Raw genomic sequence first — 23,802 nt, 5'->3', positions numbered from 1 at the left:
CGCCTTTGTTACAGGCCCCACTCTGTATATTGACAAGTAGCAGTACTGATAATTTACGCTAAACTAAAATTCACAATTCTGCGGACTAAATTGACAAATGACTGACACATGAAATGTTACCAGGAACAGTGAAATAAAAATAATGAAGGGTATATGTCGATAACAATATATCGACAAGTTGTAAAGTACAAATAACAGACTAGTTTAAATCAAAAAATACGAATGTTACTTTTAAATACAAGGTGAACATTTTGGTTTGTTCGGTTTTCGAGGTAGTGGATGGATAAAATGCGTTTTTACCCACTAGTTTTATAGCATAAAAAGGTATCCGAACCAGTAAGTTAAAAAAAATATGTTGTCCGACAATGAGTAGTCTTTATTATAAAATATTATTCATTTCCAAGCTCCGTTATTTCGTCATCTTCATCATCATCATCATCATCAGTTACATTTATAATAAAACGATCCGAGACATTGTACACTAAATGGTCGAGTTGTAACATTTTGTCCTCGGTTTTTATTATGTGATTTACACAATCTTTTCATCTTTCGGCTGTAACACAATAATTATTGTAATAATTCATTTGTAAAGATTCAATAAACTATCATAATAAATATATAAATTTCATTTACATTATTGCTGGTTTGAAATTAACATTTTATAGCTAATTATCTAATTAATTATCTTTCGATCTGTCGAAATCACAAAAAAAGTTGGTATATTGATTAAAATATCAAATTGCCAATTTGATTGTACCGTCTGGGTGCACCTTAAAGCTACGGTGTAATAATAATTTTAATATCGATAAGAACGACACTGGCCAAACTGTGGCAACATTTGTTCACACTTACTTGTCAATTTGGTCCGTAGGATTATGGATTTTAGTTTAGTTGAGGCGTGATTGACGTGTCATTGTCGCTATATGTCACTTAACTATGCCTATACATATAACCCGCATTTACTGATGTATAGACTTACAACTATTCCCTTAGGTACTGATTCCTCTATGGACTTTACACAATTTCCAAATCCTTTTCCAAACAAATCAAGCCATTTCATTCCTTTGCCCGTTCTCAAACTGCATCTTTTCCATCTCCTTGATCTTCGGTTTCCTGGGCTTGGGATAGAAGCAGACCTTCACCAGCTGGTTGAAGGGAGCTTCGATCATTATCCAGCAGGGTAACGCTAAGATGAAGGTGATAACCAGCTGCCCGAAGTAAGTTAGAAGCTGAAACCAAAACATTTGTGAAGAAAATATATGGTTACTTGCTTTTGCCCGCGGCTTCGCTCGCGTTAGAAAGAGACAAAAAGTAGCCTATGTCACTCTCCATCCCTTCAACTATCTCCACTTAAAAAATCACGTCAATTCGTCATTCCGTTTTGCCGTGAAAGATGGACAAACAAACAGACGGACACATTTTCCCATTTATAATATTAGTATAGATAAACTGAAATAGATATTATCATACACGAAATAAAAAACAACAGCAGGTAGGCAGGCGGGTGGTCTAGTGGTAAGGATGTTAGCCGCGTAAGCTGAAGACCCGGGTTCGATTCCCGGCTCGGCCACCAGTACTCTTGTCGTTTTTTCTTTCGTGTATGATATTTATTTCAGTTTATAATTTATACACTGTGTTTTTTTTTGTTTTCCGGTAAATTCGACACGTTGTTAGGTTCGTTATGAGGAACCCTGTATATCATTTTAGTTAAATTCGCCAAAAAAAAAATTTCATCGTTTTCATGTGTAAATTAATTAGTGTGAGAGACCCTTAACAATAATATTCAAGTTAGTGTCAAGTGATTAACGGCACATGTCAAAACAAATTACATTAGGAAGTGGTAAAGGCTGTCACACACGTGTTCAGTAATTATTTTTATTTTTTTAATAACTCAATAACCGTAAGAGTTAAGACACTAGTTTCTTAGATAAATTAATTGTATTTGATCTAAAGAACCTTCCCTTAAAGTTAACGGAATTCAATAAAAACAGGGTGTATATAGTAGTGTGACTACTTGAAAAAAAAAATGGTTGTTAATAATAAGTGATGAGTGAAGCAGGCAAGTATGGTCGCGCGATAAACGATAAAACATCAGGCCATCCCAATCGCACTTACAAATGTTGCGAAAGGGACATCCTGATGTTATATCATTTATCGCGCGACCACGATTTCTTGCCAGATGATAGTAAAGTGTAGACGACATCTGAAATTTAAATGAAATAAGAGAATAAATTTTTGAGGCAATAGCTAAAACTAGGTGAATGAGGTCAAAACGTACTAGACAAAATTAGGCCGCTAGGTCCGATCAATGAGCCCAGTAAGGCATGAGGAAATTAAAAGACAGACATGAGAAAAAACTAGTACGTGAAAAATAAGTAGGTAGTTGAATAGTGACAATAGCCTGAGCTGAGACAAAGTACATCGTGATTCAGTAGAAAAAAAGTTTGGTAACAGAGAAGTTACATTATTTAGACCAAGGATCTCCAAATTTTCTGCATTAAGGCTTGCTCTTCACTAAATAGCTAGATTTGACCCGCGGGCAAGACTTTGAAGAGAAGAGATAGTCTAAGATAAAGTAAGATAAGTATCAGTACAAATTACTCACCATTTGAGAGGCACTGGATTGCATCAAGGAAGTCTGGTTGGCCACAGAGTAGCGTAAGATGGACAGATGGACCAGGTACGCGCAGTAAGACAATCGTCCGAGCACTGCCCAGCCGCGCCATTCTAGTATTCCGCGGTACACCTCTGGAAACAAGAATTTGGAATTTTAAAGGAGCTGTATTTTATTTCACATAGAAAAATGAACAAATAATGGACTGAATGCAAAAAGGCATTCTATACAAGTCAGCTATTGGATTACAGTTTAGGGCCCCCCTACATCTATCGTATCACGAGCGTAGCGTCGGGCCAACTGTATGGCAAAGCCTCGACGTCGCGTCGACGCGGCGTCTTTTTCCATATAATTGGCCCGACGCTACGCTCGCGAGACGCTAGATCTGATGTGGGGAGGGGGGGCCTAAGAATCAAACTAACAATCCGTGGTGAATGATATATGTACATCGATCCCAGCGCACCCTCTAACGGCAAAGAAGGTGAAACGCCGGAGTGAGTTTAGTGGGTAGGGCCAAGTTTCCCCCCTCTCGCTAGGGTAGAGTAAAGAAACGGCGAATCCCACACATCGTGTGTAACTGGTTTCTCATTCCGGCAAAAAAGGAATAATAATAATGTAAACTTGGTGCAGGAGAAATTAATAACTAATAGAGACAAATAATAGAATCGTGACATGAAAGATAAGTTTACAAAAATAGGGTTCAATACTAATACTTAAATATGTAGGTAGGTTCATATAGTCAACAAACATATTGCATGTATGGAATAATGTTATAAATAATAAGTATCCCCCATCTGCGTTCGGGCTCTGAATTTTTCCACTCCCTTTTCTCCCGTGGGTGTCCGAAAAGTGGACTATTGGGATTTGGTTTCAATTATGGTGTGGACGATATTGGCTAACAATCTGTCACTGCAACACAACAACTTCTGTTTCTTTAATTCTGTCAATTGCCGGTGGAATGTTACTTGAACACTCTCTTTCTCTCTCTCTCTCTCTCTCTCTCTCTCTCTCTCTCTCTCTCTCTCTCTCTCTCCCTCTCTCTCTCTCTCTATCTCTCTTGAGAATGGGCATTTTCAAAAATTGGGACCCAAAATTAGTGAAAGCTGTTAACAAAATTAACTCTATGTCACTTTTGTGAAAACCATTAAGCATGAAATTTTTATAAAAATATTGATTTTGTGTTAATTACATAAACTATAAGCAATAATTTACATTTAGAATATGAAAAAGGTTGGTTTTTAGACAAATTTTATTCTTAATTGTCGTCACAAAACTGACATCGAGTTAATTTTTGTTAACAACTGTCACTAATTTTGGGTCTCAATTTCTAAAAATGCCCTAATACAGATGTGACATTCTTTAAATAATTGTCAAATGGAAATAGGTTCTTACTTTCCAATTTAAACACAGTCCCTGTGGTAAATATGAAGAAAAGCATCCCAAACAAGATCTTGACAATAGGCGAGTACAAAAGTCGCACAACCATCGGGACCTGGATGCCGTCGATGTAGAAAACGCCACCGCAGATGACGATGAGAAGAAGTGCTGGAATCGTGGACCAGTAGATGAAGCGATATTTCTGGAAAAAGATATACACCTTGTTTTTTTTTGTTTTCCGTTAAATTCGACACGCAGTTAGGTTCATCTTCAGAAACCACCCTGTACATCGCTTTTTGTTAAATCCGAAAAAAAAAATATTTTCTTCGTTTCCATACATAATAAATGGATTAATTAGTGTGAGATGACCTTAATTATACTTCGTGTATCAATCGAGGATGATATTCTGGTTTACATGCAGCAGTACGAGGAATCGTACCATCTTCGTCACACATTCAGAGTTATAACAACCTAAAAAGGAATCCTTAATAGTGCCGTCTCGCTCATGCCCTTTACCGTGAGAACCCCGGCTGCGCGGCCGCCGCCGGCGCGGGGTTTGCACAACTACCTCATTACGTGATTTTGTGCCATCTAAGTCACACTTAAATTTTTTCGTGAAAATAAATTAAGTAGTGCCAAGTGTTCAGTGATTTTTCAAGATACACAATGGGAAAAAGGAAACGCTCAAGGGATGAAGATTATTCTAACATACTCCGAAAGGTTAAAAAGTTAGAAGCAAAATTAAGGCGTCGGCGCCGTTCATTTTCGTCATCGTCTGAGAGTGACTACGAGCATCGACGTTATTATGAAATGGACAATATGGATATTCAAGGTAATTAAAATACAACGTGTCTTTGTTCTCCACTCCACGTAAATCGTGATGAGTATTTAAACCCCACTTTAATAGTGAGGGGAACGAACATAGACTATAATCTCCACTAAATGTGTTGAGACAGTTAACAGTATACAACTATTTCCTCCACTAAACGTGTCGAGGCAGTTTTTCAAACATACATAGGTATACCCATATTCCTCCACTAAATGTGTCGAGGCAGTTTACAAGCATATACCTTATCCCTCCACTAAATGTGTCGAGGCGGTTTACAGTATCGAGGCGGTTAACAATCATATTCATTTATACCTATTTTCTCCACTAAATGTGTTGAGACTCCACGTAAATCGTGTTTCTTGTTTGGGCCCCACTTTAAACAGTGACGAGGCAAATATCTACATTATTACCAAATAATTTTTTTTAGGAGATGAAATCATAGATTTGGACGAAGTGGGTGTTCATTCTCAGCCTACCCACAATGAGATAGATTACGCCGCCCCCTACCCGCCGCCGCCATCGCCTTCGAGCGCGCAGCCCGCATCGTTCGCGGAGCGCGTACCGTCAGCGCACGCCGCGCCCGCGCCCGCGCCCCTCGCGCAGGCGGCGCCGCCCGGTGCATTGTCTGCGCCGACCGTACCGCCACAGTCCGAGCCGTGCGCCCTAAGTGCGCTCGCCGAGTGTTCTGCGCCGCCCGTGACGAGTGCGCCGCCTATGCAAGATGACGTTCCAACTGCGCCTAGTGCGCCGTCTAATGTGATGTATAACCAAACTCCTAATATTAACTGTACATCGAAGATAAATACAGACGAGGCTCTTACAGATGAGTATGTACCGTCGCTAGATCCGGAAATACTTCAATTGCTAGGCGACGACCCTACTACGGAGAAAAATACGGTGCTGATTTGCATAAGGATATTGCCTCAAGATGGGCACATATATATTCTAATGGTTTGCCTAAAGAGGTCCAATTGGAGCTTGCAAAAAATTATTTGCCGCCAAAAAATTGCCCAAATATTACTGCCCCTAAACTTAATCCCGAAATTAAAGCAGCTCTTTCTGAAATAAACCTCAAGAAAGATTTATACAGTCAAAGTAAACAAAATCAGATTTCTACAAGTCTTGCTGCCATAGGACAAGTTCTCAATTGGGCCCTTTTACCAAACAATAATATGCCCCAAGACATAATAAAAGCTTTAGGCGATGCTGGAAGATTAATATGTGACATTCATCATAGAGAATCCCAGTCGCGCCGTTATGCGATATTAAATATTTTAAACAAAAATGTGAGGGATGCTCTCAAGGACACTCGATGCGACGAATATCTCTTTGGCAACGACCTGAGTGATAATATCAAGTCATCTAAGGCAATAAACAAAACTGGTTCAGACATGAAGTTTACACCATTACGCCCTGCATACAGGCCGCCTGCAACACAGTTTCAGCGGGGAGCTTTAAACTCGAGGGGGGCGCCGCCGCGCATACCTGCAGCGACCGAGCCGCGGCCGACCCACGCGCCCGCGCCCCACCGGCCGTACCGCCAGCAGGAGCGCCGCCCGCCGCCAGCGCCGGCGCCGAGGGGTCGCCGCTACAGCAGCTACACGCGGCACCAGCACTACCAGCGCACGGGCAGGCGTTAGCAGAGGATCTCCAGGTACCTATTGCTGGTCGCTTAAAGTATTTTTATCATAAATGGTGTGAAATTACTGACGACCCTACTATTTTGAGTTGGATTAAAGGATATAAAATTCCTCTTATAGACAGACCGGTTCAAATGATACAACCGATGAACAGTGTTTGTCATGGTCATAAACAGGCTGAAATTATTGATGGTTGTATTTTAGATCTCTTAGATGCGAATTATGTATCACCATGTACACCATGTGAAGGACAGTTCGTTTCGCCTATTTTTACTGTATCAAAACCTAACGGCAAGCACCGATTCATATTAAATTTGAAGCAACTTAACACATATGTCAAAGTTGAACACTTCAAAATGGAAGATTATCGAACTGCACTTAAATTGCTTGACCATAATTATTTTTTAGCAACCTTAGATCTGACAGACGCTTACTTTCTAGTACCTATAGATGAGAATGACAGAAAACTGTTGCGTTTTCAATGGAATAATCAAATGTACGAATTTAATGTACTTCCGAATGGCTTATGTTCGGCGCCTTACGTTTTTACAAAAATATTAAAGCCAGTACTAGGATACTTACGCTTGTCAGGACATTTGTCAGTAAATTATTTAGACGATTTTTTGTGCATAGGGAGATCTTACAATGAGTGCTTAACAAACGTTAACAATTTACGTTGCGTTTTAGAATCGCTAGGATTTGTCATTAACTTCGCTAAAAGCGAACTGATACCAAAACAGATTTGCAAATTTCTAGGATTTGTTTTTAATACCACGGACATGACTATTTTTTTACCTGACGAGAAAAAACAGCGCATTAAATCTCAAGCCTTAGAACTTTTGTGTAAAAATAAATGTACAATTCGATATTTTGCTGAATTTTTAGGACTTTTAACCTCTGCCTGCCCAGCTGTTAGTTATGGTTGGATGTATACGAAGTTATTTGAACGAGAAAAACTTTTAGCTCTTGGTGATTCACAAAATTATAACAAACAAATGACGATACCAAATAATATAATACAAGATTTATTATGGTGGAAAGATAACATAGAGTCGTCATTTTCACTTATTCGAAAAAATAATTATTTACTTGAAATCTTCAGTGATGCATCTAACACCGGCTGGGGTGTAGCATGCAAAGGTCAAAGTACAAGTGGCAATTGGTCAAATGCACAAATGAAATTACGCATTAACACGTTAGAACTGTTAGCCGCGTATTATGGTATTAAAATTTTTGCCGCGGGTCTACAAAATTGTAATATATTGTTGAGAATAGACAACACAACTGCCATATGTTACATTAACCGCATGGGCGGTGTTCAGCACCCTCATTTAAATGAAATTTCTAGGAAAATATGGCAATTGTGTGAAAGTCTAAACATTCATGTCTTTGCATCCTACATTCGATCTTGCGAGAATATAATAGCAGATAAGGAATCTCGTCGAATTAACATAGACACCGAATGGGAGATTTCAGATGAAGTATTCACTCAAATGTGTAGATTATTAGGAAACCCAACATTTGACCTATTTGCCAGTGCACAGAATTACAAATGTCAAAGATACGCTTCATGGAAACTTGACCCTTATGCTGAAATAGTAGACGCGTTTACCTTCAACTGGCAGGGAATTTTCTTTTACGCCTTCCCTCCATTCAGTCTAATTACCAGACTGTTAGAAAAAATTAAATTAGATAAAGCAGTCGGTATTGTAGTAGTACCGTACTGGCCATCACAGCCATGGTTTCCCTTGTGGTCCAGGCTTGTTGTTTCTGAAAAAATATTTTTCGGCCCTCATATGTCTTTGTTACACTCTCCTTTCAGAGTCTGTCATCCGCTTCATGCGAGCCTTATCCTGGTGGCAGCGAAATTATCAGGCAATCTATGATCAAGCGTGGGGTCCCACAAGCATCCTTGGACGTAATGATGGCCTCCTTTGCTAAAAATACTTTAAAGCAATATAGTAGTTCTATCAAATGTTGGTGGTATTTTTGTAAAACAAATAATGTTGATTTATATAATGCTGATTATACTAAGATTATAGCGTTCCTAACTACAAAACTTAATGAAGGCGCCAGTTACAGTAGTTTAAATATACATAGGTCCGCTTTGTCTATATTATTAGGTTCAAATGCGACTTCAAATGATAACATTAATCGATTTTTTAAAGGGGTATTTAGATTAAACCCTCCAAATCCTAAATATCAATCAACTTGGGATACAAATGTTGTATTAAATTATTTATCGAATGTATACCCTTACGATAACATAGCACTAGCTGATTTGACATATAAGACTTGCGCGCTTTTAGCTATAGCGTCTGCTCAAAGAATGCAAACGATTAGTTTAGTTAAGCTTCAAAATATTAAAATACAAAATGATGCAATTGTTATTAAAATATCTGATTTTATTAAAACATCGCGGCCCAGAACCTACCAACCACTCATCAGATTACCTTTCATTTTAGAGAGGCCCAGTGTTTGTCCAGCTTTGGCACTTCGAAATTATATAGATAAAACTAGGGCTTTACGGTCAAATCATTCAGAAGGAAATCTTTTTATTAGTACCCGAAAGCCTCACAAAACTGTAGGTTCACAAACGTTAGCACATTGGGTAAAACATGTGTTAGAGAAAAGCGGTGTTGATATAACATTATTTGGAGCTCACAGTACGCGTGCAGCGTCCACATCGGCCGCGCACAGCTCCGGAGTTAACCTGGAAGTGGTTCGTAAGGCTGCGGGCTGGAGCGATACTTCTAATGTATTCCTTAAATATTACTGTCGGGAAGTAGTACACACTGATAAAGACCAATTTGTTAATGCTTTATTTAGGAACGATTTGGATGAGAACTAGATAAATTACTTTTATTTTATTAAGTGTTTATATACTTAAGAAAACGATAAATGTATTTTTATACTAGTTTTTGTAAACCGTTGAAAGTATACATTTACATGTACCTACATTACCTGATTGATCTCGATATTTACTAATGTTTGTTTCAATTATTGTTACTAATACTATAATTAATATGATTATATTGAGTTGGTTTTTCGACATTTTAGTTTATTTTCTGAGCTGATGTTATGCTCTAAACATCTGCATGTAAACCAGAATATCATCCTCGATTGATACACGAAGTATAATTAATAATCAAACGAACTTACCTGTGAAGTTTGATTCCAATTATACGAGTGTATCAATCGAGGATGATATAAACTCCCCATCCCGCCCATTACCCCAGAAAATTAAACTAAAATATTCTCAGTAGGTATAGCACAAAATACGATAATGTAGACTCTAAAGAATGAGGTAGTTGTGCAAACCCCGCGCCGGCGGCGGCCGCGCAGCCGGGGTTCTCACGGTAAAGGGCATGAGCGAGACGGCACTATTAAGGATTCCTTTTTAGGTTGTTATAACTCTGAATGTGTGACGAAGATGGTACGATTCCTCGTACTGCTGCATGTAAACCAGAATATCATCCTCGATTGATACACTCGTATAATTGGAATCAAACTTCACAGGTAAGTTCGTTTGATTATTAATTACATTAACCTATTACATTAATTGTCAAGTGTTTCACGGCACATGTCTAAACAAATAACATTAGGAAGTGGTAAGGGATGCCACACAAGTCTTCAGAATTTTTTTTTATAATTCGATAACCGTAAGAGTTAAGAGGCTAGTTTCTTAGAGAAATTGATTGTATTTGAATTAAAGAATCTTCCCTTAAAGTCAACGAAATTCAATAAAAACCGGCCAAGAGCGTGTCGGGCCACGCTCAGTGAAGGGTTCCGTAGTTTTCCGTATTTTTCTCAAAAACTACTAAACCTATCAAGTTCAAAACAATTTTCCTAGAAAGTCTTTATAAAGTTCTACTTTTGTGATTTTTTTCATATTTTTCAAACATATGGTTCAAAAGTTAGAGGGGGGGGACGCACTTTTTTTTCCTTTAGGAGCGATTATTTACGAAAATATTAATATTATCAAAAAACGGTCTTAATAAACCCTTATTCATTTTTTAATACCTATCCAACAATATATCACAGGTTGGGGTTGGAATGAAAAAAAATATCAGCCCCCACTTTACATGTAGGGGGGGTACCCTAATAAAACATTTTTTTCCATTTTTTATTTTTGCACTTTGTTGGCGTGATTAATACACATATTGGTACCAAATTTCAGCTTTCTAGTGCTAACGGTTACTGAGATTATCCGCGGACGGACGGACGGACGGACGGACGGACGGACGGACGGACGGACGGACGGACGGACGGACGGACGGACGGACGGACGGACGGACGGACAGACAGACATGGCGAAACTATAAGGGTTCCTAGTTGACTACGGAACCCTAAAAACGGGGTGTATATTACCAATTCACCAAATGATTTTAACATTTTGCCAAGCAGAATCATCTGCAATAGAAGCCACTAGGGTTAGAATAAATTTAAAAAACCTCTGGTTCAAATCAGAGATCCAAAGGCCGTGAATTCAAGTGTCGCTCAAGGCAGTACTATTTCACCAAGCGATATCATCGTTTCAGTTTTAATAAAGGCAACAAAAGCATATAACTGAGAGGTATCCTTTTGCAAACAGTTGATTCCCTCTTAAAGCTTTTAAATTTTACTTTGAATTTAGCTTGTATCTACGTCTGAAATTATCACTATTATTTTTCTAACGCACATGGTCCTCACCGAAGTCAACACTTTCTATTACATAATTTACATAATGAATGGCTTAGCATATTCATATTTATTTACATAAGCACATCGAATAAAAACAACTCTTTGTTTTTGTCAATCATTAAATAATTTTCTTGTAATTTGTGGATATTCGGATATTCCTTAATATTCATATAACTTTTTTTGTTGTTTGTCAATTCTAACACAAATTAAACAAAATGTGAAAATGTCCCCATACTTTGTACTTGGTGACGTCAAATTTGGTGTCCATCAAATGGTAGATCCACATGCCCAGTGCCAGGCCCATGACATAGCAAACGATGTTGGTGTGTGTCCGCTTGTACAAGTAGTTGAAGGTTGGGTCGTCTACGATATAGTGCCGAACATCTCTGGAACACATGAGAATATAAACATGAAATCTCATGATCAGACTATAGTTTTCAGTTCGTTTGTGTTGCAAGTGTCTGTGTCTGACGACGCAACGAGGTCACGCTGTTACGTCGTCGCCTAAATAGAATATTGTTTTTTTTCTCGTCTGTTTTTAATCTGTTTTTTACTATTTATGTGCTATACCCATTGTTTTTATTTTTTAGTTTCACTGTGCCTTGGTTTTACTGTTTACTACTATATAATACTAAGTTTACTACTAAATAAATAAACAAAATAGTAATATATTATCGGAACGAGAGATGATTAGCAGACTAGTGGAAAACTAAGTCTTTGAAAATGAAAATGAAAATTAAAAATGCTTTATTTAGGTATCAAAGTGTCAGCTTATTACATTTACATGAGATGTATGTTATTGCTAAAAGTACTTATGAATAATGGATTTGATTCAGACTCTTTCTCTTCTCTTCAGAGTTTTTCTGGACTTATAATATATATTTATGCATATATACGAGGATTGATATTTCGTATCGACTTGGTACCTAAGAGATTCTAAAAGCATAGGTACAGAAGGGGGAAATCTTCGAATCAGTATACGGATATTTTTTGTATTGTGTGTACCTAAGTGGCGAAAAAGAAAAAAAAAACATTTCTATGACCTGGTTTTAAATTTTTACGGTTCGGTAACAGAGACGTGTTCCGATATTTTTGAGCACTGACGGCTCCGATATTATAGTAAAATAATCGGAATATTTTACGGTAAAATAGGACCAAAACATAATTAAGATCCTTACTCTGGTGAGATCAACACGGTGGCGTTCAAGTTCTGGAAGTAGATATGCGCCACTTGCGTAAACACGCCAATAATGAACGCGACGCTGATGGCGACCTTCCGAGCACGCCAACTTGGTAAGCAGAATATCAGGAGACCGAGAATCGTTAGCTTCATGTCCACGGCTAAATACCTGAAATAAGATAGGAGAGTAAAAATAAATAATAAGAGAGGTAGTGAACGCATTGATAGATATATTACTCTTTATAAGAGTAAACAATTGATTGTAGCTAGCAGAAAACGATAGCCAATATGTTTCCAGGCAGAAATATGGTAGAAAGGGCAAATTATTGATGAACAGGGGTCAAATTCAGATACAAGGTCTGCCTGGCGTTATCTGGTCGAATGGATAACATTTGAATGATAGTCTGTGGCCAACAAATTATTAGACATTTAGACCCCGAAATACGAACGGAATTCCATGACGACCGGTCTGGCTCAGTCGGTAGTGACCCTGCCTGCTAAGCCGCGGTCCTGGGTTCGAATCCTGGTAAGGGTATTTATTTGTGTGATGAGCACAGATATTTGTTCTTGAGTCATGGATGTTTTCTATGTATATAAGTATGTATTTATCTATTTAAGTATGTGTATCGTCGCTTAGCAGCCATAGTACAAGCTTTGCTTAGTTTGGGGCTAAGTTGATCTGTGTAAGGTGTCCCCAATATTTATTTATTTCATTTAAAAGAAAATATTGGGGATCTATTAAGTGAGATAAGGTTCCAGAGTCATATTCTAGAGATAGATGTTTCCTATGCATTTACAACAAATCTATTTACGCACTCAAATGGTATACTCACCATGTGTGCACTCAACATACCAAACTCGAGCAGGGGAAGAGGAAAGCCGCCTGCCACTTGGTGGAACAACATCAAGAAAGAGATGGACTGGGACAATCTCCCAACCCAGAAACGAGTACTTACTCAGACAACCCAGAAACGAGTTCTCTGGCGCAAGTGTACAGGGAGACCCGACCCAAGATAAACTAGGAGCATGGGTGGGGCAAAGAAGAAGAGACTCACCATGTGTGCTCCATGCACTTAGAAGGTACCACATAGTCGTTAACGTACAGTAAGTGGTAGTACCATTCCTGACGGCAAGCATCCGCTTCTACGCCCACTGTCGACTAAAAATAAAAGGAAACATAAAGTTACACGTCCAGCCTCAGGTTAATAAAAACGACGATACCTTCAATGTACAAAATTCCTTAGTTGAAACAAAGTAGAAATAAATAAAAAGCGTACCTTCCACATGGGGCCATTTCCAAAACGCCTCATCCAAGTGGCCACTACAGCTAATACCGCAGCATATGGTGGAGTCAGTCTGAAAAGAATTTAAAATGTATTTCTACTAGATGGTGATAATGATGATGTCCTTCCAGACGCATCCGTCGACGGCGACATCCTGACAATTTTTTTTATTAATATATTATCACTATTTGTGAAGACAAAGATACTATTTATGAAGCTAAATGTTTACATTAATGAGCACGAGCGTGATCTGCAAATCCGAATTTGGTTTTGAAAGTCCGACAGCACGGATCACAGTAGAGCTGACCAGATGAGTTGTACGAGTAAGTATAGTTGTAGGCCTTGGGCTGGGATTTTCGGATTTCTACTATAATCACGCCAAGATAGACTGCCACATATTGTAATCGCGTATACAAACCATTAGCAAAGACGGTTCTTTAGGCACTGGTCCTACCAAAAGGAAGCGACACGGGAGCGACTATCTTTTGTTCTTTTCTGTCGCCGTTAGCTCATATCTTACTAGCTTTTGGTGAGACCAGTGCCTTAGTAGGTTCAACAGATCACTATTCGTTGAACATGGCACTCAGAGCCTCACCATAGATTAAATATAAGAATATCATACCATCCCATACATTAAAATGCGACCGCCTATGAACGAGCATACACTACACCACACATAGATGGCGCCACAAAAAATGCCTTGTCGCCATCAATTATTTGTAAAAGTGCCACTTCGAAAGCTACAAGACATTTTTTTGTAGCGCCATCTATGTGTGGTGTAGCGTATGCGCGTTCTTAGGCGGTCGCATTTATATGTATGGGATGGTATGATATTCTTATATTTAATCTATGGCCTCACAAATTACGTACAAAATAATACAAAGCCATACCTCATCCACCTCAGCATGGTAAACATCGGTAGCTTGCTCCATGTCAGTTTAACTTTATCTTCTAGAAGCAACAGATTGAAGGCCAGCAAGAATCCCGATATCACCAAGAAACTCTGCACTATTATACTCCCGTTGAAGACTATGAGAGAAATCGGGTTGTAGTAGTTCTGAAAATAAAAGAAGAAGCACATTGTAAAAAACCTATGTTTGAGATCCGGGTCCAATGGTATCCTTTTCCAATTAATGGTGGTGGTGATGAATCCCGTTCAGTAATCAAGGTTGCCAAATATCAAGCCATTTCTTATCTATAGGCACGTCAAATTGTGCCAGGCTTAATAATTGTTCGTAGTCATGCTGAGTTGCTGAGCTGAACGGAGCCGAGTTCAAATAGTTTCTGACCTCTGCTCCTAGCCAGAAATTCCAGAAAACTGATGACGAAAATGAGGAATCTTTTCAGAATGCCTGCACACTGACCTGAACACTCAAAAATCAAAAGGTATGTTTGATTAGATGAATTATTCAAATCTACTCTCATGCACATATCAAAATGCATGCATATCAAAAAAGTGTCAAATAAAAAAGTTACACTACAAGCAAAAAACTTTTTTTGGTTTTCAGGTGTCATACAAAAGATACTGGTATTACGTACAAAATATTACGGAACAATCTAATCACGTAGCGCAAGATGCACCCAGATATAGTTTTCTGTATCTTTAACCCTTAATTTGGCAGAGACTCTGATGACATTAATTTTCAAATTTTACTAAATATATTGAATAACAGGTGTTTTTAAAGCTTTCGAATAATATTAAAAAAAATCTAGATTTATTAGTTTTGGAAAAAAAGTATGTCCGCCGTAGCGGACTCTGCCAAATATTGGGATAAATTAATATGTCCGCTGTGGCGGACATTGCCAAATATACGGTCATTTGAACTAAACAAGTATTTCATAACATATATTTATTTTAAAAATTAACGAATATAATAATTTTGTATGAAAATCAAATTGACACATATTTAAAGTCACTAATAAGTCAAATATCATTATTTTGCCTTTTTTCCGACTTTTCGGCCAGGTTGCACTGGCCGTGGTCACGAAAACTGATGTGACAGTGATGTCTTAGTAAAATGTCGTCGAAGATGTAAACAACACAAAACTACCCGATATTATTTTATATTAATGTTAGGGGTAGACAAAAAAATTATAAATTTTTATCTACTCGTTTTTGTTTAATGTTTATTGCCCATCGCACGACACGCAACATTCACAATATCCGCGCGCTACTTTTAACTATAAGTGACTAAATTTTAACTGCTTGGTCCAGCAAAACACGCTGTTGGATTAAATAAAAAATCTAAGCATACAAGGCCACCAAAAATCAAAATTAATGAACAAAATAAAATAATAATTGGTTAGAACACGTATCGCCACAACATTGGCAAAGTCCGCCACGGCGGACAAATCGTATTTAGTATATATTTGGCACTGTCCGGTGCGGCGGACAACTTGTTTAGATGATGATTATGAGTATTAGAAGTAGAGAAATACATTGAAAACATAACCACATGCCACTATTATGTAATGTATTTTATTATTTATACAACAGAAATACCTCGTTCCTACAAAAAACAAAAGAAAAACGCATAAATACTTTGCTAAAAACAGTTGACTTCTGATGCGGTGACATCTTGACGAGCAACTGTCAAACGAGTGTTGACAGTGCTCAAATAATATTTTTCTATCAAGCATGTATCATCAAAGCGTCGATTTCCATATGTTAAATTAAATAAAATTCTACCTAAAATGCGAAATATTTTTTTTTATCAGTTGTCCGTCCCAGCGGACAAAATCAAATTAAGGGTTTTAATTGGTCTGACGTATAGTGAGCTAGTGCGTTATTAAAATGTTACAGCTTCTTAGGTTAAATGATTTATCGGATGCCGTTATTCGATTGAGCAGGAGGTAGAACTGATTGCTAAACTTTAAACTACATTATTTTTTATAAATTCAGTTCAGGAGCAATGTTACCCAGACACCGGGTAATAATGCTCCTTACTTATTTTAGGGCTGATATTAATATCATACCACAATTTTAAACATTGGCAGTTGATATTCGGGGAGGTCTTTTGCATAAACATTTATAAATAAATATACTTCTGCATATTACATTTTCTCAAAAATCAACGAGTAAAAAGTTTGGAGCAAATTTTGGCGCAAAGTAGCCCCATTTTACGGTACCTATTTACATTTGACAATAGGAAAATGGTTACATAACTTACCAACTCTACGAAATGAGTGTTGTTTACTGCAGTCAGCGCCACGAGTGGAGAGTGCCCATACACGACTAGGAAAGTCGTTAATGTTCTGAAAACAAGGGTAATTATGCTTCAAAAGCCTGGTCACTTTGACTTGCTTCAAGTCAAAATTTTAGTTGAAAAGAGAAAATGAATTAAGACCAATTAATCTACGGACGATACTATAATAAAATATAACGTACAAGTTTATAATTAAGTTATATACGTAATAATATTACGGTAGATGTAACTACCCACTCAGTTGCTTTTGGTAGCTCTAGTTACCAGCTGTACCTTTATTTTACTTGTATCTATATTTAATAGAGTCCATTGAAAATTTTAGAGCAATTGAGACAATGCTTCCCAGGCCCTCATCCGCTGTCGGTATGATCTTGGTAGGTCAATTGGCAAAGCATGAGCTAGCAATCTTGCATCACGAGTTGAAATCACAATCAAGATTTTTTTTACTTTTCTTATTCTTTATTGATTCATGGCATCTTATTCTTTGCTTGTTAATCTTATCCCTTCATTTATGGTCTCTTTGTTTCACCGTCGGTATTATTAATATTTATCATACGAGAATTTCGGTCTTATTCATATCATATTCTATGAAAAACTACTCACTTTACTCCATTAAACATCTTGAGCCGTTGCAGCCGCGGCTCTGGACCTTCCCCTGGTGGTGCCGTCAAACGCTCCCAGTTACGTTTCCCAGAGAAACACACCAAGACTCTGCTGACTGTTAAATGTAAACAAATAAGGTCCTCTTAAAAATATTTTATCTTTTAAGTCAGCATAAGAAAATCAGACAAAAACTACCTACGACACAATATTTTAATTATTCACATCATAGTTGGAAGAATTGAATAAAAGAGGTGAAAAGAAAGACAAAGGAGCGTACATGATTCAAATAAAAGAAAATTTAAGGGAGACACAAAGTGATGGCTGAAGATCGACACTTATGGAAATTGCTTCTCTGGCAACTCTTAAATTCATAATGATAATGATCAGACTTCTTTTAAGTTTACTTACGCAAACACTTTTGCGGGACGAACCCAAAATTGTTAAAGTTTCCAAGGTTTAAAGCCAGGATTGCAATAAAAACTATAGCTACAATGATCCCCTGTGTCTATAGAGTTAGTTTCCCAAAACTCTGTGCAGTAGACTTCATCTTCCACAAGTCGTGCTTGCAGCTGGGTGGGTTTTCTCCAGCGAGGAGTTGAGGCAAATTATACATCATTTATCTAAATTTAAAGCTTGTGTTAGAGCATCGGAATCGTTTTACTTACTTAAACATTTTTGCGGGACGAAACCAAAATCGTTAAAGCTTCCAAGAAGGTTTAAAGCCAGGGTGGCAATAAAAACTATAGCTACAATGATGTCCCCTGTGTCTATAAAGTTGGTTTCCCCAAACTCCGTACAGTAGACTTCATCTTCCACTATTCGTGCTTGCAGGTGGTGGGTTTTCTCCAGTGAAGAGTTGAGGCAAGCTTCAAGGGCCTCATGAACTGTGTTGTTGGCGAGGTGTTGCCGACATGTCTTCGTCACGCAGATTCCCCATTGCAGTAGACTGTGGTTGTAATGTGTGAAGTGGTTTGTTGAATATTCCTGGAACATTTTTTTTTGAGTTATGAGGCTTAGTTAAACTACAAAAAAAAAATGACGTATTTAATTAGACAGTGCTGTAATTGTTATAGAGTAGTACTAAGCACAGAATTACTAGCGAAGCAGCACTAGTGGGCCATTTATAGAGCATGCGAACTTGTTTGTGATTTTACATTGCAGAATAATAATGAGGAACCTCCCGCCCAATTCTCTAATAAAGGTTTTGGCCTCTTTGTTACAGTTGAACATTTGTTTTGATTTTAAAGGAGATAAAATCTTCCGAGTTTACTCCTAACATAGATTTTGAACCAAAAGTTATTTTTCATTCATGTTCCGTAGCTTTCACCCAGTTGATCTACTAAGCAAATATCTAGAAACCAAACAGTGAGTCTATTTGCCACAGGTCTCTTAAAGCGTCACATAGTACTCTGCGTCAGATTGCACAATCCGGTATTTTTCACACGTCAGCGTTAGTGTCTAGACTTCTTAAAAACATTGACGCTGACATCAGACTTACATAATATATAGTAAAACACACTCTTAGGAAGTCCCTCAGCTTATTTTTATGATAATTGAAAGAGTTCACTGCTACCGTTAGCAGTAAGTCTGACATTAGCATAGCAGTAGCGGTCGCCCGGACCGCACAGGCATGACTTTAAAACTCGTCCAGCATAAAACCGGCAACTAACAGTCCGACTTGTCTAGTTTCTAATGACTTGTGTGGGCATTTTCTAAATTTGGGTCCCCCCAATTAGCGTAAGTTGTCAACAAAAATTACCTCGCTGTCAGTTCTGTGACGACAATTAAGCATAAAATCTGTCTAAAAATTACTTTTTTCACATTCTGAATATGGATTATCGCTTAAATATATAATTAACACAAAAACAATATTTTTATTGAGGTTTCAGGCTTAATTAAATAATTACCGTCACAAAACTGACAGTGGTGAGTTAAGTTTTGTTAACATTTTACGCTAATTGGGGAGTCCCAATTTCTGAACATGCCCATGTTGTATGAAGCAGTTCGCTACTGCTGATTTGTCAATCAGCCAATGGCACCACACCACACCACACCACAGTGATACTGACACTTGACATTAAAAATTCTGTGCCTATATTTGGGTTCGTAAATAATAAAATAACATTGTTAGCGTCAATATTTCCTTTGAGAACAGGCAGTGAGCCGTTCACTGCAAGTGCACTGAACTGCAAGTGTCTCGCAGTTCGCGCAGCGCGGGTACAAGATTAGACCTCTAATAGTGACTTACTTGTATGATATTTAGAAGTTCATTGCTGCCGTTAGCAGTAAGCCTGGCATTGACATAGCAGTAGCGGTCTCCCGGACCGCGCAGGCACGGGTCGAACTCATCCAGGTGGAACAGTGGTGGAAGACGATCATATTCTGTATCTGTAATAATGAAGAATTGAGAATTATTTACATCTTTTAATTAAATGTATGGTAAACGTTTATCTACTCTGAATAATATACATCTTTGTTATGTCATAAATACCTCGCACAATGGCGATCAAATATATGAAGGATGCGCGTTCCTACGCACACAGACTAAGCTCGTGTAGGTGATATTCGTCCATCTACACCATGCTTGTTTTTTATATATATATAAATGGGCTTACTCTTGGCCACAGACTAGCCAAAGGCAAAGACGTGGCCTACGATGGAGTGAGCTCGCCCAGAAGATGCCAGTTCACTCTTGATTTGAAGGTCGCCGGGTTATATGAGCTCGGAAATATAGCCGCCGGCAAGGAATTACAGTGCGCATAAGAAAAGAAGAAGCAAAGCGCTTCGTGCGAATTCGCGGAATATCTAGCAAGTAAGGATGGAAACCGGCCGTGCGTTTGAGTGAGATATGACAGGTCTGACTGGTCGCGTTTTTGACAGGCGGTAACTGTGCACTTTTAGCGGGGATCAGGAGTGGTCATATACGGTACATTTACTCTTTATTATACTGTGGTTATGTTGTAAGAATTTTCTATTTTAAGATGTTTATGAATAAGTTTATGGTTATGTTTATGGTAATGTTTACCTAGGTGTTGGCTGTTGCATTCATTTGTAATTCTGAACTTTTCGTGTCACTCTATGACGCCATTGTAAATGATTATTTACTTGTGAAAGAGCTGATTAGGCCTAATTGCAGAATGTTGATTCTGACTTTTTTTAAAGATTTCTAGGTTGTGAATAAACTCACAATGAACCGCGAAGTGTCACTATTGAGCGACAATAAAATTGTCACTGTGGTGAAACAGGCCACAGGCAATCTGTAGGCGCCTTTAGGGTCATCCCCGCTATACTTACCGCAATACTAAGTAGCGACTGATGTTATAGTACCATCCCTTTCTATCGCACTGGGTCTCCATTATCATGAAAAAGATAGCAATATGACTTCAGACGCCAGTTAGTATTGTGGTAAGTATAATTGTTTTTTGCGTCGTTATGGCGGTAGGTATATTTTATAACCTTCAAAATATGGCTACTACTTACGTTTACACATTTACATATATTCAATTTTTTAAAGGCATATTCAAAACATGCTATAACTTGACAACAATTTATATAATTTTAATTAAGTAATAACATTATTTAAGTATTTTTGCCGCATACATAGGTAAAAATAAATATAAATGTTGGGGACACCTTACACAGATCAACCTAGCCCCAAACTAAGCAAAGCTTGGATTATGGGTGCCAAGCGACGCATATATACTTAAATAGATAAATACATACTTATATACATGGAAAACATCCATGACTCAGGAACAAATATCTGTGCTCATCACACAAATAGATGCCCTTACCGGGATTCGAACCCAGGACCGCGGCTTAGCAGGCAGGGTCACTACCGACTGAGCCAGACCGGTCGCCAAATAAAGACACACAATACTTCTGTCATTAACATAATTAATAAAACAAACACTATAGTTAAAACACAAATAGGAAAATAACGTAATCTATTATGTTAGATTTACATAATTAACAGAGGTATTATGAAAACGACACATAGGTACTAAAAATCTTAGGTTTGACGTCAATTATTACATTATTATTTAAATATTCATCCTTTAATAAAATAGACATACAGACAACATCATAAATATTTATGTTTTGAACACCCATTTTTTGGGTTCATTAAACATTAATATCTGGGCGACCGAGCTTCGCTCGGTTCTATTTTAATATATCACGTCTTTAGATAAAAAAAAACTCTTATAAATACAAAAACAAAAAAAAAGACAAAAAAAAAACTTAATTTCTGGCCGGGATTCGAACCCCTGGCCCCGTAGCCGAATGGCATTTCTCCGACGCCAAACGAAAGCGATACGCCGCTGGCTCTGTCGCGCCAATACGCAAGCGCGATAGAGATAGATATCTACTAGCGCTTCGTTTCGTGAGCGTTTCGTGAGCGATTGTGCCATTCGGCTAGCCACCCAGACACCTACGATCTATCTGCGTACATTAGACCGACCTCGTACGACTGAGCTAAACGGAATCGATGCACGCGCGGCGAAATTAACGACCATATTTTACGTTTACTAACGCGAAAGAAAACTCATGAAAACTCGAAAATTCGCGTTTTCCGGGATCTAAGGCTACGCTAGATCGATTTTTCACCCCCGAAAACCCCCACATAACAAATTTCAGCGAAATCGTTAGAGCGGTTTCCGAGATCGTCGGTATAAATAAATAAATAAATATACAAGAATTGCTCGTTTAAAAGTATAAGATTTTCAGTACAGATGGTGTTTTTTTTACGCACTAGTGCGAGAAGTGGTTCATTATATGCTAGGTCGAAACTTCGGAGGCTCATCTGTACTAAAAAACGTCGTACGATACACGTGCGAAAAGGAAATTCGTAACTCGTGTCGATTGAAAACACTTCCTTCGATCGTGTTTTAATTTATCGCCACTCGTTTCGAACTTCCTTTTTTACGCACTTGTATCGTAATGTACTATTCTATTGTCCTATCGGCGTATTATGCTTCCAATTTTATCACTTATCCACGTGGATAAGACATCTGTCACTCTCACACTGACACACTTGCCAAAGCGTGACAGATGTCTTATCCACGTGGATAAGGGATAAAATTGGAAGCATAATACGCCAGCTGTATAAATAACTACTGAGAGGATACTTTTTAGGGTTCCGTAGTCAACTAGGAACCCTTATAGTTTCGCCATGTCTGTCTGTCCGTCCGTCCGTCCTTCCGTCCGTCCGCGGATAATCTCAGTAACCGTAAGCACTAGAAAGCTGAAATTTGGTACCAATATGTATATCAATCACGCCAACAAAGTGCAAAAATAAAAAACCGGCCAAGTGCGAGTCGGGCTCGCGCACAAAGGGTTCCGTAGCAGCAAACCAAAATTACAGTTAAATCAACATATCTCAAAAACTATAAGAGATACTTTGATCAAACCAAAAATCGTTGAAAGAGTTAATTAGCATGCATCACCTCTATTTTTTTTAGAATTTTATACCCCGTAGTTATAAAAATAGAGGGGGGGGGACATACTTTTTACGACTTTGAGAGCTGATATCTCAAAAACCGTTCACTTTAAGAAAAATGTTTTTTAGAAAACTTTATATCATTTTAAAAGACCTTTCCATTGATACCCCACACGGGTATGTACATCGAAAAAAAAATTTTCATCCCTCAGTTACATGTATGGGGGGCCCCACCCCCAATTCTTTTTTTTACTATTTAGTGTCATAATTTTGTAGCGGTTCATACAACACATATTCCCATCAAATTTCATCACTGTAGTACTTATAGTTTCCGAGTAAATCGGCTGTGACAGACGGACAGACGGACAGACGGACAGACGGACATGACGAAACTATAAGGGTTCCGTTTTTGCCATTTTGGCTACGGAACCCTAAAAATGGAAAAAAATGTTTTATTAGGGTACCCCCCTACATGTAAAGTGGGGGCAGATTTTTTTTTTCATTATAACCCCAACGTGTGATATATTGTTGGATAGGTATTTAAAAATGAATAAGGGTTTACTAGGATCGTTTTTTGATAATATTAATATTTTCGGAAATAATCGCTCCTAAAGGAAAAAAAAGTGTGTCCCCCCCGTCTAACTTTTGAACCATATGTTTAGAAAATATGAAAAAAATCACAAAAGTAGAACTTTATAAAGACTTTCTAGGAAAATTGTTTTGAACTTGATAGGTTCAGTAGTTTTTGAGAAAAATACGGAAAACTACGGAACCCTACACTGAGCGTGGCCCGACACGCTCTTGGCCGGTTTTTTTTATATTATATTGAAGTCCATTTCGCTTTTGTAAAAATTAGTGCCTACGCCAAACTTTGGGATTAGTAAATGCCGGGATAACGCAAGGAGGATGATGATGGTAGAAGTCGGTTTTAAATTATGATCTTCAAC

General features: G+C 38.0%; 1 protein-coding gene across 1 annotated transcript in view; it reads right to left on the bottom strand.

The window, feature by feature from the left end:
• Nucleotides 1-559: 559 nt before the first annotated feature.
• Nucleotides 560-23,802, bottom strand: part of LOC125234949 — a 41,220-nt gene continuing 17,977 nt past the window's right edge. Inside the window, exons 4-15 of the mRNA XM_048141371.1 lie at nucleotides 19,664-19,803; nucleotides 18,081-18,399; nucleotides 17,416-17,530; nucleotides 16,777-16,861; nucleotides 14,497-14,663; nucleotides 13,601-13,679; nucleotides 13,379-13,482; nucleotides 12,322-12,492; nucleotides 11,379-11,529; nucleotides 4,007-4,193; nucleotides 2,606-2,748; nucleotides 560-1,229 (exon numbers count right to left, since the gene is read on the bottom strand). Of these exons, the coding sequence (XP_047997328.1) occupies nucleotides 1,047-1,229; nucleotides 2,606-2,748; nucleotides 4,007-4,193; nucleotides 11,379-11,529; nucleotides 12,322-12,492; nucleotides 13,379-13,482; nucleotides 13,601-13,679; nucleotides 14,497-14,663; nucleotides 16,777-16,861; nucleotides 17,416-17,530; nucleotides 18,081-18,399; nucleotides 19,664-19,803 (1,844 nt within the window). The 3' untranslated portion in view covers nucleotides 560-1,046. The remainder of the gene's footprint in view (nucleotides 1,230-2,605; nucleotides 2,749-4,006; nucleotides 4,194-11,378; nucleotides 11,530-12,321; nucleotides 12,493-13,378; nucleotides 13,483-13,600; nucleotides 13,680-14,496; nucleotides 14,664-16,776; nucleotides 16,862-17,415; nucleotides 17,531-18,080; nucleotides 18,400-19,663; nucleotides 19,804-23,802) is intronic.

Source organism: Leguminivora glycinivorella, chromosome 16, assembly GCF_023078275.1.
Source record: "Leguminivora glycinivorella isolate SPB_JAAS2020 chromosome 16, LegGlyc_1.1, whole genome shotgun sequence".
Lineage (NCBI taxonomy): Eukaryota > Metazoa > Arthropoda > Insecta > Lepidoptera > Tortricidae > Leguminivora > Leguminivora glycinivorella.
This window is presented reverse-complemented; position numbering and strand designations above follow the sequence as displayed.